The sequence below is a fragment of the Salvia miltiorrhiza genome, chromosome 1 (assembly GCF_028751815.1).
Source record: "Salvia miltiorrhiza cultivar Shanhuang (shh) chromosome 1, IMPLAD_Smil_shh, whole genome shotgun sequence".
Lineage (NCBI taxonomy): Eukaryota > Viridiplantae > Streptophyta > Magnoliopsida > Lamiales > Lamiaceae > Salvia > Salvia miltiorrhiza.
Window position 1 is genome coordinate 55,288,582 of NC_080387.1, and position 16,062 is coordinate 55,304,643.

General features: G+C 38.0%; 3 protein-coding genes across 3 annotated transcripts; 1 reads left to right on the top strand and 2 right to left on the bottom strand.

Annotated features, from left to right (window-relative positions):
• Nucleotides 1-258: 258 nt before the first annotated feature.
• On the bottom strand, nt 259-4,522 carry LOC131010251 (uncharacterized). The gene is made up of 3 exons (XM_057937690.1): nt 4,160-4,522; nt 3,817-4,075; nt 259-434 (listed from the first exon to the last, which is right to left on the bottom strand). Exons 1-3 carry the CDS (start codon nt 4,520-4,522, stop codon nt 259-261), a joined length of 798 nt encoding a protein of 265 aa, XP_057793673.1.
• Nucleotides 4,523-8,902: 4,380 nt separating this feature from the next.
• LOC130995258 (psbP domain-containing protein 3, chloroplastic) lies at nt 8,903-11,411 on the top strand. Its single transcript, XM_057920481.1, has 10 exons — nt 8,903-9,073; nt 9,159-9,228; nt 9,327-9,439; nt 9,569-9,634; nt 10,151-10,231; nt 10,314-10,396; nt 10,501-10,576; nt 10,918-11,036; nt 11,130-11,174; nt 11,265-11,411. The coding sequence occupies exons 1-10, from the start codon at nt 8,914-8,916 to the stop codon at nt 11,289-11,291; spliced, it is 840 nt and encodes a 279-aa protein (XP_057776464.1). The 5' UTR covers nt 8,903-8,913; the 3' UTR covers nt 11,292-11,411.
• A 29-nt stretch (nt 11,412-11,440) lies between these two features.
• Nucleotides 11,441-14,300, bottom strand: LOC130995250 (SWI/SNF complex subunit SWI3B). The gene is made up of 6 exons (XM_057920467.1): nt 13,903-14,300; nt 13,417-13,808; nt 12,716-13,087; nt 12,289-12,388; nt 11,919-12,043; nt 11,441-11,814 (listed from the first exon to the last, which is right to left on the bottom strand). The coding sequence occupies exons 1-6, from the start codon at nt 14,093-14,095 to the stop codon at nt 11,623-11,625; spliced, it is 1,374 nt and encodes a 457-aa protein (XP_057776450.1). The 5' UTR covers nt 14,096-14,300; the 3' UTR covers nt 11,441-11,622.
• Between the last annotated feature and the right edge of the window lie 1,762 nt (nt 14,301-16,062).

A 16,062-nucleotide genomic window follows, 5' to 3' on the forward strand; every position in this document is an offset into this window, starting at 1 on the left:
GGCAACATAAAACTTCTATATGAAAGACTCCAAAAGCGCCAAGCAAAACTCCGGGATTGATGGGTGCAAAGCTCCAAAAGCGCCAAGCAAAACTCCTTGATTGATGGGTGCAAAGCTCCAAAGACGTCCAACAAAACTCCTTGATTGATGGGTGCAAAGCTCCAAAGACACCAAGCAAAACTCCTTAATTGATGGGTGCAAAGCTCCAAAGACACCAAGCAAAACTCCTTAATTGATGGGTGCAAAGCTCCAAAGACGTCAAACAAAACTCCTTGATTGATGGGTGCAAAGCTCCAAAGACGTCAAGCAAAACTCCTTGATTGATGAGTGCAAAACTCCAAAGATGCCAAGCAAAGCTCCTTCATTGATGGATTCAAAGTCTCCAAAGATGTCAAGCAAAACTCCAAGATTGATGCGTGCAAAGTCCCCAATTCCTACATAAAAAAAGGGGCAAGAACGAATGGATACATACAGCTATAAAAAGGATGGTTCAAGGCATATTAAGAATCTTGCTATGCTCCTATGCTCAAAATACATGGCATTATATATATATATATATATATATATATATATATATATATATATATATATATTTGAGTAAAGTTTCATATCAAAACAAAGCAAGGCAAATTGATGGTTTGTCCGGATGCAATTCTGAGACAGCAGCAACGAGGTCAAACTCCTGTGAAAAGAGGAGGAATCCGATGACAATTCAAAGCTGGTCGACGACAACGAAGATATTGCCGCTTGGTTTGCCTCAATCGTCAGTTGTAGGAACAAAAACAAGAACAAATAACCTCTGCAAAACAGGAAATACAGTTCTGGATGAGAAATCAAAAAAGAAGCGTGAAAATGAGAAATTTCTTCTCTCAGAAAATTCGTCGAAAACCTGGTATGCAGAAACCAAAAAACAAAGGTGATTTTCTCACAGCTATGAAAAAATAGAACTCACCAAGAAACTCGGCCAATGGGAACAATTAATATCAGATTATCGCTTGAATGAAGAGAAACAACGATATGTGAGGTATTTATAAGACTCGATTAAGTATTTGAGTTTGTGAAGGAAACTAGTGAAAGAAGAATTCTTCATGAACTCGGACACGTGATAGCTTCGCTGCTGATTATTATGGATGAGAGATGACATGTTGATCCAAGAATTTATCCAATTTCTCAGAATTTTAGAATGGGATTTGAGGCAAAGATGAATTTTTTTCGTATAAAAAAATTCCTCTATAATCATGATATAATAAAGATTGATTCTTTAGTTGATTGACCTTTAGCCCGATGGATATCTATAACTGAGAGAATGGCGGATATACATGGTCTGATAACTTCAAAAAGAATTCTACTGTAAGTAGAATAATCTCGATGGAAGATGGAATAGAAGACGTGTCCATGGAGGAGTCTAATATTGAAAGATTTGGGAAGTTATTGCTCTGTATAGCTAAAAAAGAAAAAGATGGAAGATGGACTTAACATTTGGTTAGGCCCACTAATTATTTTCAAGGCCTAATTGCTTTATTAAAAATACTATGTGACTTTTGTTTAAGCACTAGTATAATTGACTTTGATTAATAAATGCTGTCATTCGAGAAAAAGAATGATCAGTAAAGATATGGGCATTTTAATTCAAATTAAATGGTCTAATCATTAGATCAAATTTGAATTATAAATCCAAATTCAAAAACTCCTAAATACGAGTATAAACTATTTACAAAGTCAAAGTTAAGTTCAAAAACTCCTAAATACGAGTATAAACTATTTACAAAATCAAAGCTAAATTCAAAAACTCCTAAATACGAGTATAAACTATTTACAAAGTCAAATTCAAAATTCAAGAACTCCTTAATATGAGTTTAAACTATTAAATAAGTTCGAGACTCGTCCATTTCTAAAGACAAGATGTCCATGAACAAGTCTCGATGGGGCAATTTGTAGGCAATTAAATTTATAGCCTATTAAATTCTGCTATGTGGAAATTACAAATTAAATATGAAATTATATATTTTATTTTATATTTTGGAATTAAATTAAATATAATTCCAAGATTAAATAAATATGTAATTAATATTTGATTATGTGGATTTATTGACCAATCAGAAATTGACATGTGGAAAATCTACATAAGATATTAAATATTTTATGTAGATAAATACAAATATTGAGGAGCTAATCAAATCACGCCACCTCAGCCCTAAAAGCCCAAAATGACAGGCCAAAGCCCACAGCCCACTCCATTCTTCACCTATAAATATGGGTCATTTGTGGAGTCAAAACAGACAGAGAAATCATTTGGAGAGCTCAAGCATTGAAGGAGTAATTCTCTACGACGAAGTCAACTCCAACAATCAAGGCGTTCTACAAAGAAGTCAACGAGTTCTTCATCAAATTCATTCAAGTCAACATTTGATTCAGAAATAAGGTGCAAGCCCTCTGGATTGACGTTATCAAATCAAATTCAAGCCAACATTCAAATCAAAGGAGATCAAGAAGGTGTACTTCCCTCCAAAGATCTGAAGAAATTTGAAGAGGATAATCAGAGGATCAAATAGAGAATCGCAACCCGCAACAAATTCATCTCAATCCATATATTTTGGATTTGTACACATTTTTGTATTTCATTTATTGAATATAATAAAATTTGTGTTTACAGCGGGTACCCTACCCGCAAAATGCAGGTACCCGCGGGACGAAAACTGCCGAAAACCCCACCCTCACCCGACCCTCCTCCCCGATGCCGATGCGGGTACCCGAATACCCGCAGCGGATACCCGCTGCGGGTATGAGGGTACCCTCACAGTCCCGCAATTGTTTTTTTAATTGTAATTTTGCGGGTTTTTAGTCCCGCTGGAGGGTATTTCGTCCCGCGAGAGGGTATTTTGTCCCGCATTTCACAAAAAAAATTGAAAATATCATTTCTATTTTTTTTAAATTGTAATAAAATGTTTGGAGAGAAATTCAAGAAGAATCAACACACAAAATGATAGCCAGAGACAGAGAGAATAGATGAAACTAGGGCTTGGAATTTTTGGTTTAATTCTTATTTCCTAATATTGTTAAATAAAATTATTTAATTTTAATTTTTAAATATTTATTGCGGGTATGCGGGTACCCGCGGGTACCCTCTACCTGCGATTTTTGAGAATTTGATACCCTCACCCGACCCTCCTCTTCAAATTTGCGGGTATCGGGTACCCGATACCCGCGCGGGTATCGGGACGAGTGAGGGTATACCCGATACCCGCAATCCGAATTTACAGCCCTAAAAATAACCATAATTTCAATTAGAGCATTCACAGTGGGGATGACCTGATAGCTGACTTAATAGAGAAGGGATCATATTGGGTCAAGGAGGCTGTAGTGGGATGACATAATAGCTGACATGATTTTTTTAGTTTTGATTTTTATATTTTTCATTTATTTTTAATTGCATAAATTTAAATAACATAATTTACTTCAAATTTAAATTGCATTAATTTTAAAATCCTAAAAATTACATAAATCTTAAAAATTTAAAGACATCCTAAAATAAGTATTCCGACTCTAGAGGTCCGAAACGTGCCCAAATGTGCTCGATCAAATCACGTTGGAGCTGAGCATGTATCTATCTATCTCGAAGAATTGCATCTCTTTGCACGTATTCCTCGAAGCAAATCGGTTTTACACGAGCACTCTCGGACAAGTCACTGCTAGACGCCCCGTGTCCTGTGTCGTCATCTCTCCAATGGGCAGCTCTTTTACCTTCGTTCTCAACAATCATGTTGTGGAGAATGATGCAACACATTATGATTTACTTGAGATTGTCGACGTACCAACCTTGTGCCGAACTTCGAATGATTTTCCATCGAGCTTGAAGCACTCCAAAGGCACGTTCGACATCCTTCTGTGCCGATTGTTGCATCTTCTTGAACCTTGCCTCATTTGGATTGGTCACCATCGGCGGACTCTTGACGAAGCAGCACCACTCCGGATATAAGCCGTCGCACAAGTAGTAGCCCATCTGATAGTAGTGCCGATTGGCCTCAAAGATCACCGGCGCCGCCGTTCCATCCAACACGTCGGAGAACAGAGGCGACTGGTTCAGAACGTTGATGTCGTTGTTCGAACTGGCGACACCGAAGAAGGTATGCCAAATCCACAGATCGTGGGATGCAACGACCTTCAAGATCAAGGTGGGCTCTCCTTGATCACCACGTGTATATGCGTCGTGCCACGCCTTTGGGCAACTCTTCCATGCCCAATGCATACAATCGAGACTCCCGAGCATCCTATGAAATCCGTGTCGCGCCTCATGCATCTGAAGAAGGTGTTGGATGTCCGCCTGTGTCGGACGTTGAAGATACTCGCCTGAGTAAGCCCAGATGACAGCCTTGCAGAATCTCTTGAGGCATAGACGCCGCGTCGTATCGGCGACCTTGAGATACTCGTTGAAAGTATCCGCACTAACGCCGGTGGATAATTGGCAGATAGGCGTCGTGCATTTCTGCAAAAGGAGTGAGAGAGTCCCGACCTCGTGCATCATGGCTCATCTGGAAATAAGTATCTTCACCTTGAACAACCTCGACGATGCGCAAGAACAACTCCTTCTACATCCGAAAACAATGTCGGAAAAATGTAGGTTCATACGTCGGATTGTCGTTGAAGTAGTCTTGCATAAGACGTAAATGGGCAGCCTCACGATCACGGTAGACGTATTATCGGTGATGAACAACACGTTTCGACGTCGGTTGGGAGTACATTTGAGCAAGCAATTATTTCTGCTCCTGGATCTCATCGATGATCTTCTGCGCTACCTCGTCGGAGGAAGACGACGAATTATCATCGAAGCATTCCATTTTTTGAAGAAAAAGAGAGGAAGATTGAAGGAGAAAATGGAGGAAGATTGAAAGAGATAATTATTTGTGTGTGTGAAGGAAGATTGAAATGAGTGGAAGTATTTTATAGAAAGGGAAAAAAAGGGAGAAAATGGCTATATTGCTGTTAAATTTCGATTTTTTTTATATTGACGTGTGTAACACACGCGACCGTAAAAAAGGAGATCAGGCAAATTTTCCGATGGGGATAATTCATTAAACAAATAAATATGCCTTTCGTGACACATATAAGTGTAGCTAAATCTTATAAATTATGTGTAGGTAATTATTTTTTAATATTGATTTTTAGAAGAAATATTATTATTTTTTAAATATATAAAATAAACGTGGGTAAATGTTATTATGTGTGAACAATATTTTTTATAACAATTTTTATATAAATATAAAATATCATATATATATATGAGTCAAATATAATAAATTATGAAATACAATCTTGTCATGTATCGCATATAATAATAGATACATTGATAGACATATAATTCGAAGTGTCTTCCTAGAAAGAAAGAAAAGGAAAGAAGGAAATAAGTCCTATTGTTTACATCCTATGCTCCATGGGTTGATGATCAGCATCTGCGTCCCTTTACCCTCTGCAACTTTTTTGCAGTCCTCAATTTCACAATGGGGTCCGTACCACCAGTTAGCAAGTCCTATAATATCAAATAAAGAACACAAAAAATTCACGTAATAATTAAGACATTATCATGTGAAACAATCACTTTTGAAAGGGCTACAAGAAGCAACGTACATTTCAATATAAACTTTTATTATATGTATGTAGTTTCATCACAATAAATTTTATGTGTGTATGTATGTATATATATGTATGTAGTAGTATTCTTAAATTCAACAAATACATATGACTAGGATGGTTTTTCATAATCTTAATTGTTTGCCAAATATATTAAGAGAGAAAAAAAATGTGACTAAATCTTTTTACCCACACATAATTAAATGTCATAAACTATTTAAAATCGTATACTGAATTTACCTACACATATTCAATTATGTGTGGATAAATTGTCACACATAATTATGTGTCACAAATTATGTGTGGCTAAAACTTCCACGTCAGCATTAAATATATTAAGTGTTAAATGGAAAATAAAAAATAAAAAAATAAATGTGACTAAATCTTTTTACCTACACATAACTAAATGTCATTAACTATTTAAAACTGTCTAATGAATTTACCTACACATATTTAATTATGTGTGGGTATATTGCCACACATAATTATGTGTCACAAATTATGTGTGGCTAAAACCCTTATATTCTTGAAGTTATAACTTCTTATTTGAGTTGAGAAAAATACACTTTTTTCAAGAGTTAAGTCTTGTGTGCGGGAGCGTGCACCGTGCGTCGACCCATCCTGTCATCGTCTCACCCCATTTCGTCCATCCAATTATATTGCACAATAACATTTTTACTAATAACAAATTATATTTTAAATTAATAACACATGATTTAATAGTTAATACATAAGCATGAGTTAATACATAACTATTAATGATATTTTTATCATGGGAAAAGGTGCAGATAAGCCCTCTTAGGTGTAGCCCTTATAGTGTATACATCCTCATTCTCACTGTGCGTGCAACTAAACCCCCCAACTCAAGAAAAATGGTGCAAATACCCCCTCGCCCTAACCTCCATTTTCTCACCGTTAGTCAGCATTTTTTTTTTCTGTGGGGCCCACCATCTGAAGTCACTTGCCGGCGACGCCTTCGACGACACTACTCCCTCTTCTTCTTCTTCTCCTCCTCCTCCTCCATTCAAGGTCTGCGGTACTTGTTTGATCAAAAACGACGATGAAGAAGAGATTGACAACGGCGGTAGAGCGGTGGCAGGCTTGCAGAAAACCGGCGGAGATTCTGTTACCAAAAAAGATACAAGGCAAAATCTCCTAAATTTGGCAGCCATTTAATGAAAAATCTTCATCGAAATTAAAGAAAATCGGCCCATTGACTGTATATACGAAACATGATAGCATATAAAAACTGACGTTGTTTCTGTTTGTTTTAATTTGCAGGCTCTCTTTGAAAAAAATAAAAAACTGGGGTGATGGGAAGGGCGAAGCTGAAGATGGAACTAATCGAGAAGGAGAAATCAAGAAACACAACCTTTAAAAAGAGGAAAGAAGGCCTAATTAATCCGCAAAGTCCACGAATTCACCACTCTCTGTGACGCCAGCGCGTGCATGATCATCTACGGCCCCGACCCCCTCCAGCCCGAGATCTGTCCCCCTCCCAAAGCCCCGACCAAGTCCGCCACATCATCGACCTCTACAAGTCCAAAAACTCCGTCGGCGTCAAGAGCTTCGGCGCCGCCGACTTCTTCCACGAGCAGAAGAAGCAGATCGAGGACGAGGTCGCCAAACTACGCCTCAAAAATCTCGAAGCTAAATACCCCACGCGGCCGGAACTGCTCAATTTGATGAACGAACCCCAACTCCGGCAGTTCCACGCGCTACTGAGCGATAAGGCCGATGGCGTCAGATCTCGAATCGAATTGCTGCAGAGGAAACTGCACCAACCGTCGTCGACGTCGGTTGAGAATCGCTGCGGCCGCGTGGAAATCCGTCATACATGTGAAATTCGTGACTTCAGATGGTGGGCCCCACAGAAAATAAAATAATGCTGACTAACGGTGAGAAAACGGAGGTTAGGGCGAGGGGGGTATTTGCACCATTTTTCTTGAGTTGGGGGGTTTAGTTGCACGCACAGTGGGAATGAGGAGGTATACGCTATAAAGGCTACACCTCCTTATCTGCACCTTTTCCCTTTTATCATTAATAGTTAAAGATTTATACATAAGCATTATTTAAAATGTGTACTTCCTCCGTCCCACGAAGCATGACACGTTTCTAAAAATGGCAAAAAATTTATCATTTATTCACATTTTCACCTATCACACTTAACACACAAAATATCAATTTCTTAATTCTCGTGCCGAAAAGAAGTGTGTCATGCTTCATGGGACGGATGAAGTATTTTTTTTAACAATATTTACTACTTTTTCTAAATACAAATGATATTTTTATAAAAATAAATGATTTTTTAAAGGATCATTTATTGTTAATAAAAATATCTAATCTGTCAAGCGAGTTGCGAATAGGACATTTGGATGATGTTTAGTGTTTTGAAATCGTTTCTTGACATAATGTCTGACAATCTCACACTATATAATAATATTGTTGGAACCAAACTTTATTTTAAAATTCTTATATGATAAATTGTACATGCATCAAATTTTTTGAAAACCTTTGATACTTTAAAAGTTTGTCTGAGTGTGGTAGAGACACTAAAAGTTTATCTGAATGAAAATCTTTAATTTGAACTACACCACATTATACGACGTCATTCAACAATGAGAACAATTCAATTGATAAGATGTTTCTTTTTCAATTATTAATAGTCGGGTTTGAGTCATTACAAGGAAAATGAAAAAATATTATTAATTTTTTTTTTTCAAATATGGTTTGTCATTCCATTTGTGTCGTTATGGTCTAGTTTTAATAATTGTGTGAATTGTTTAAAATTATATAATAAATATAAAAAAATAATACTAACAAATGTGTTTATTTTTAATGATTGATAAAAATAAGTATTTTAAATTTATATTCTCATCAATAATATTCTTTCAATCTCACCCTTTAAATAACATATAAATCAAATAAAATTAATTTAAATCTATAAATAAACTAAAGTTTTAATTCATTTAAATAAACATTAAATTACCTTATATTATTGTTACCAATCTAAATTACTCTTTTTACCAATCTTTTCGGCTCTTAATTAAGTTCAAGGAGTTCAAATAAAAAAAAATTAAGTTCAAGGAGTTAAACACAATATACTATAACGACATTTTGAGCCACATAAGCAAAATCTATAAAATTATTCTTTTACTCTATTTTAAATTGATGGCCACACAACACATGCAACATTCAAAAGTTGTTGGACCTTGATGTTAATAACCAACAAATATGGGACTAAAAAGAGCAAAATCTGCACTCGTGGGGCCTGATATTATAGAGTTTATGAAAATTATTACAACCAAACAAAGAGATTCAAGAAAATCACAAAAATCAATTTACATCCCAACTTTTCTCCAACTGCAGCAAAAATCAATGGCCCCTATTTTCTCTTTGCACTCTCATTCCCTTCTCTCTCATCCCTCATTTTCACCTCCGCAACAAGGTCTGCTCTTTCTCTCTCCTCTTCCACTATAACTCTGATGTTAATCTCTTCATTCATCAAGAATTTATTTTTTTATTTTATGAAGAAATAAGGAGGAACAAGAATTCCTGCTTTATCTGCTGCAAGAGCAATGTGGTTGATCAGCAAAATCAATGGCAATCACTCTCCAACTTTCTCGCACATATAATTAAAATTCTTGATTTTTGTTTAATAAAGATTTTAATAATAAAAAAAAATTGTTGATTTTTAACAGCGTGAGCGTTGGAGATGAATGCAAGAAGCGAAGGAGAGAGCTGCTGGTGCAGGCGGTTTCTGCTGTGTTTGCTTTTCCTACAGTTTCTTCAGCTGCATTGGCTGCTGAAACCGGTAGTTATGTTATTTTTTGAAAAGGAAAATTTTAATCTTTTATATTTATTTTTAATATTTTTGAGAAATATTTATTTTTAATATTGTGCTAATCGTTGTAATCTTGATTTTTTTTATATATATAAATAGCATTACCAGAGGGTTTTCGTGTTTACACTGATGAGGTGAACAAGTTTAAGATCGCTATTCCAGAAGGTGAGCTTTATTTTTGAAAGAATTTTTCTTTTCTAATTGGATTTCTACATTCAGCGAAACTACTAAATTTAGCATTAAGCATGTGAAAAAATCCCCTTGAAATGCACCAAGATTATAATTTTACGATTTACAAAGATAAGAAACAAAACCAAAAAAAAATGTTGAAACTATGAAATAAGTATAAAAAGAGCTCACACTGACTGAATTTCATGATCGATAATTGACGGGTTTTGAGCATGTGGTAGCTGTTTAATAAAGGGGAAGAAAGAAAGCTATTTGATCTTGCAGCCATTGATGATTGATTGTTGAAGTGAAAGGATTACTTTCTAGTATTTCCCAAAATACTCATGGTTGATCATATTTAGAAGCTTATTTTGTCAAACAACTTTTCAAGAGCTTATAAGTTGTTTTAAGGAGCTTAAAAAAGCTCAGCCAAACACCCTCTTAGTTGCATATATAAGTGGAGAGGGATTCTGTTGAAATAATTGTTTTGCTAGTAAAGTCGTGTATGCACAGATTGGCAAGTAGGCACGGGAGAAGGAGACGGAGTGAGGGCGCTGATTGCTTTCTATCCACAGGATGCCTCGAGTTCAAACGGTATGAAAAGGAACAACGTTTTTGTGGGAACTTTTGGTCCAACTGTTGTAGTCTGATGATTCCTTGCACTTGCTTGCTCCAGTGAGCATTGCGATCACAGGCCTCGGTGCTGACTTCACCAGATTGGAGTCGTTTGGCAAAGTCGGTGAATTTGCAGAGACTCTTGTAGGTTTCATCACTTTCTGATTTCTAGCAACTTAATATGATGAATAGAATGAAGTAGATAAAAAGGACGAATATTTTCTTTTAAGGGGTTTGATATTTTGCAGATTGGTGGTTTGGACCGAAGCTGGCAGAGGCCTCCCGGTGTTACAGCCAAACTCATCGATAGCAGATCTGCCAATGGTAATGACTATTTTCCTTTGCATATGATCATATGCCATTTCTAAGCTGCTAGATTCATCATCATCATCATCAAGAATTAGGTATTTCTCAAGTATCCCAATGATTTGTATCTTTATCTTTGTGGAATGAGGATTGAACTCGAGACCTCATTTACACGATGATAATATGTTGGCTTAGGTTACACATGTAGCAAATTATAGGTTGCCAATGCAATGTTCTTCAAGATATTTTTTTTGAAAGTAATGTACTTCAAGATGTTGTTTCTAATTAAGATATAGTTATTTTTTGGGACAATTTCCATGCAATTTTTTTAAAAAAAGTGACTATGTTTTATGGTTCAGGGCTGTATTATATAGAGTACACATTGAAAAATCCTGGAGAAAGTGGGAGGCATTTGTATTCGGTGCTTGGTGTAGCAAATAATGGGATTTACAACAGATTATACACTCTCACCGGACAGGTTACTCATATGCTAAATGCAATGTTAATTTGGATTTAATGTGGTGTTAATTTTTCCATCTTCAGCCTATAAACAATTTGTTGTGTTGTGCAGTTTGTCGACGAAGAGGAAGAGAAATTTGGTCCCAAGATTCAAAAGGTAACATTTTGCATAATGCTCTACTTGATTCGTGCATGAAGAATTCAATCTTCAAATGTTGCAAAATAATCTTGTTTTTCCTTATTGCAGGCTGTTTCATCATTCAGATTAAGCTAACGATTCATCCAAGGCCATTATATTGTGCTTGGTTGATGTTAAGAGTTAAATGTCAACACTATATCTCGTGGACACTCCGTTATGAAAACATTTTCTCCAGTGGAAGTTTTGTCCCAGAAATGGTTCTAGCCTCAGTTGCTACAATGTGATTAAATTAATTCGATTTTTCACTGCACCAAAATGTCACGATCAAAAATGTTAAAAAGAATTTACATTAATCTTAATCAGTTAATGGATCTGCTAAACTGAAAATTCCTAAGACAACTACAATGGAGTAATATCTTAGAACAAGAACAAGAACAAGGTTAGAAGATGGTATTACATTGAGAAATTAATCGATCTTGGCAGGCTCTGCTGCGTTGTCTCCAGTTTTTGGTGTTGCTGCTGCAGCATTTTTGTGAAACAGAATAGTTAGTTTATCAACGAAGAGCAGGTTCTGGAGCTGTTGGAATTGCTGCAATTTCCTCTCCATTAGTAAGTCGAATTCCTCAAAGTGAAGAATCTTGTCCTCGATCTCCTTAGTCTGTGAAGAAAGGAGCCACATAAACCAGCAGATGGTCAGAACAACGACCATTATAATGAACAACACACAGCATAAAGTTACAGCACTTGCAATACTCGACCTACCTGGGTTGAAATTCTGGATATGGTCTTCTCCAACTCCTCTTCTTCCTTCTCGAGCTGCAATTTTGCTTCACCAAGGGAATCTTCCATCTTGTTCAGGGTATTACCATTAGATGCATATCCGGATTCTGCATTGGAAAAAAAAGATAAGAAAAGATGAATGTCATATCTCTTATGCTCAAATGAAGCAGAAGAAGAGTGGCGAAATTAGTTCATCATTTTTCACAGCGTATCCATTAATGCGCAGTTTATACTACTATAAGGTAGGTTTGTACGAGAACCATACCATATATGTGTATATATATATAAATGAGTTGAAAGACTAGATATATCATATGCATTTAAATTTTCTCCTTAAACAAGCATTTGATACCTTGTTGCTTCAAGTCACCCACATCAGATATAGCCGTTACTGCAGCACGTGCTGCCACTTCAGCAACATCTACTCCGACCAATGTAGAGAGGAAAGCAGCCTATAGACAAAGAATGCACTCATCAAAGTCTATAAATTACTCATAAGCATAAACATCCAAAAATTATATTAGGCCATCACTCTTCACACTTCAGTCAGCTGCCAGTTTGATTGCGAGAAAGAAAAAATCTTTTAATAGCATATATCATAGTATTACTATTTGACATATATAAGTCATAACAGCCAAATTTAGTTTTCAAGTTGTCTAGAAATGACATGATATGTATGTAACCCAATTCATCTAACAAAATTATGATAGAGTAAAAGAACTAGAATGGAGCCTTGTTGCTTCTTATACTCTACCGGACCTCAAAGCGGAAGTTCTTACCTGCGCCATAATTGGGTTACTTGCGTCAGCAAGTGGCGAAAGATGCATCCTTTTTGTTGTCATTGTTGCATTTTGTAAACCTAACTCAGCGTCCAGCTCTCCAGATTCCGGAGGACCATCAAATTGCTCGCCAAATGGAAGCTTTATAAAGCGAGCAACACATTCCTTGGCAGTTCTTCCACTAACATGCTCTGCTACTTTCTTCCAATCATCACCATAATGCATGACAGCTTCAAGAAGTTGCAGCGTCTCTTTATCACTCCAGTCCGACTTCGCCTCTTCACTGATCTCAACCCGCTTAAAATCTGATGAATTCAAGCCCACCCTATAATTACCCCGCACATAGCACCTCGCACAAAGTGTCATATCATGCTGCTCAGAAGTTGAAAGAAGATATTCAGATTTCATCTTTCAACGTTACACATAATTCAAAGATATTGATTCAAGAAACAAAGCAAAAACACGTTTATATCCAGGGCCATAAACGGATATTGCACGTAGCACTGAGGCACACTGGTGTATCGGCCGAAATTAAATTCTTATTGTGATTAATAAACCTAATTGGGGAATGATGAATCGTAAATGGATCATGGATGTACATAGAGTAATTACAAGCACAGAAGCATCACTCACTACCAAAACAAACAATACACACATCAAATATCAGTCGAATTAAGGTGCGTGAATAAAGAAGCAAGCACCTTCTCAGATGCAAAGCAGGCAATCGTACAAGGGGTCTTGCAACCACTGCAAACCCTCTTCTTCGCCACAGCAACATCGGCACCGCCGCCGGCGGACTTGGTCTCCTTCTCCTCCCACTTCAGTTGAGGCCTTGAAGTAGAACCGGCGTAATTAATCAAGCCCCAAGCCTCCAGAAAATCGAAAACCCTCCGAATGGACCCAACGTCACCCACGATCGTCTTCCGCATCTCGGTGAAAGTGATTTTCCGACTAGGATTCTCCCGGTACCTCCGTATGATGGCATTCCTGTAATATTTGTAAATCTTAGGGTTCTTCGATGGCGACCTCCCGTCGAAGAACTCCGGTAGGAATCTAGCCTCGCATTCATGAACGGCGTTCCACGAAAACCACCCTGATGATACAAAAGCAACAAATAATCATTAAAATCAAAAATCACAGCTGAATTATCACGCGATTGTAGAGTACTAGATGGGAATCGAGCATACGAGAATAGCTGGGAATGTGAATAACGTCGGCGTCGGATTCGCCGAGGCGGGAAGTAACGGCGGACGGAGCCGTGGGGGTGGTGATGGAGGTGGCGGCGGAAGGAGGCGGACGGTCGGCGGCGGTAGCCGCCGGCGTGGCGGGAGAGGGTTCAGAGGACGAGGATTTGGGAGGCGGCGTCGTTTCAGCGGCCATTATTTTATTAATTACTAAAAAAACTAGAGACAATCACCGTTAAAATTAATAGGGAAATTTGCAGTTAGAGCCCTGTAAATATATATATTAGCATTTGTGAGCTATCAAATAGAGAGAATAGCACACTGTACCATAATATTCTAAGATTTTTTTTTTTTGCACTTTATCGTAAGGTACTGCTCTGAAATAATGTTAGTAGAAGTTTAGAGCATCCGCAATGGGCTTACTTGATAGCCTACTTGATAACATTAGTTTTGATTTTATATTTTTTATTTAAATTTTATTGCATAATTTAAATAACATATTTTTGTAATAGTTAAATACGCCATTAAACATAAAATTTAAAAACACCTAAAACATAAAAAAAATTACATACAAATTAAAAACACCTAAAACATCATTTTACCCCATCATTAAAATTACATAATTAAAATCCTAGTCTAGACCACGATGCCTGAGCACGCGGCGACCATGGACGCGTGCAATGCCCTTTGTGCGTCCGTCATGTGCGTCGTATCCGCGTTCAGGAGCTGCATATCGAGCTCCCTTTCCTTGATATAGTTCCTCCGCTGGTACTGGGCGGTGAATGCCCTCATCTGCTGGTCGGACCTGTCCAACCTCTCCACTATTTCGGGTGGAGGCTCCGAGCTCGTATGCGACGCTGATGCCTTCCCTTTCCCCTTTGCCGCCTTCGCCGCCTTGTTGCCAATGGGCCGGGAAGAAGAGATCTCCTCGCCCGACGCCGAGGTGGTGAAGCCGCCCTCTTCCGTAGTCTTTGTCCTCTTGGAGGCATGCACGTCTCCAACGAGGTACATCGACTTGAACTTGAGATTGTTCCGGAGAACTTTTCACGCGTTCCAAAAATTGAATGCGGCCTTTTGTGGGCTTCGAGCCTTGAAGAGTTTTTGGGCCTTGTCACGAAGCATATCATCCGAATGACCGGAGGGCCAATTGTTGCGCGTCTCCACCCAAATAGCTTCCCAGAGACGCACATCCGCGCTCACTCGGGCCCAGTGGCCTTGAAGTTGCCGGATAATAAGGTCGACCCCGATGATGGGGTTCACACGTGCGCGGATCCGGCCCGAATACGCATCCCCCTTCTGATCCGTCCCACAGATGGCGTCGTTGGTCTCCTCCGCCCAAACTTGGACGATGAGATCCGTATGCTCGGGAAGGTAAGTATGACGGATCCTTACTTCCTTGTCGTGCTTGATTTTGGTGGCCATTTCCTTCTTCCGGACGCCCTTCTTTGGTTTGGAGGCACTCTGCTCTCCACTGACCGGTTCCTCCTTGAGTGGGGTCTCCTCCAAGTTGATTCCTCCTCCCATATCGGGGTGATAATCGGAGGAGAGATCGGGGCACCAATTAGGATCATAGAAAGGGTTGTGTGGATCCATGAAGGAAGAAAATTCTTGAAGAGAAATGGAGGAGAAGAAAATTGGAGAAGAAGAGATGTGAAGAAAAATGGAGGAGATGGGGTTTTTAAAGAGGAGAAGAAGAAAAAAAAATTGAAAACGGTCGGTCAAAGCACGTATATCAAGGAAAAGCAGTCAAAATTCGAATTTAAAATTCAAATTTCTCTTTTTTTTTAAATTAAGGCGCGTGCATTGCACGCGCCTTCCCTCTCCCCCCGATCGAGCATACTCGAAGGCTCGAGTAATGCTCGAGTACCTCCCACCTGCAACGCCATACACGAAGGCAACGCCTTACTCGAGTAGGCACTCGAGTAAGGGCGTTGCCAATGCTCTTAGAAAGAAAACTTCGTATAGACCAAGATTATTTGATGAGGACTAATTTTAAATAACAGGTCGGAATTGTATTATTTCAATTAATTTAAATACTCCCCGGACCCCATGATTATGCATAATTGATCAAAACACAGACTTAATAAAATTTGTTTGAAAATAGTAATAATGGAGAAAGGATCACATTAAGAGTATTATTAAATTGATTGTGAGTAAATGATA

Coding starts and splice junctions, on each gene's coding strand:
- LOC131010251 (XM_057937690.1), bottom strand. CDS start 4,522: ATGATGCACGAGGTCGGGACTCTCTCACTCCTTTTGCAGAAATGCACG. Junction 4,076..4,159: donor AGCCCACCTTGATCTTGAAG/GTCGTTGCATCC, acceptor GTTCTGAACCAG/TCGCCTCTGTTCTCCGACGT. Junction 435..3,816: donor CATTCGAAGTTCGGCACAAG/GTTGGTACGTCG, acceptor TTTTTTATGTAG/GAATTGGGGACTTTGCACGC.
- LOC130995258 (XM_057920481.1), top strand. CDS start 8,914: ATGAAAATTATTACAACCAAACAAAGAGATTCAAGAAAATCACAAAAA. Junction 9,074..9,158: donor ATTTTCACCTCCGCAACAAG/GTCTGCTCTTTC, acceptor TATTTTATGAAG/AAATAAGGAGGAACAAGAAT. Junction 9,635..10,150: donor TAAGATCGCTATTCCAGAAG/GTGAGCTTTATT, acceptor GTGTATGCACAG/ATTGGCAAGTAGGCACGGGA.
- LOC130995250 (XM_057920467.1), bottom strand. CDS start 14,095: ATGGCCGCTGAAACGACGCCGCCTCCCAAATCCTCGTCCTCTGAACCC. Junction 13,809..13,902: donor TCACATTCCCAGCTATTCTC/GTATGCTCGATT, acceptor TTGTATCATCAG/GGTGGTTTTCGTGGAACGCC. Junction 11,815..11,918: donor TATCCAGAATTTCAACCCAG/GTAGGTCGAGTA, acceptor CTTTCTTCACAG/ACTAAGGAGATCGAGGACAA.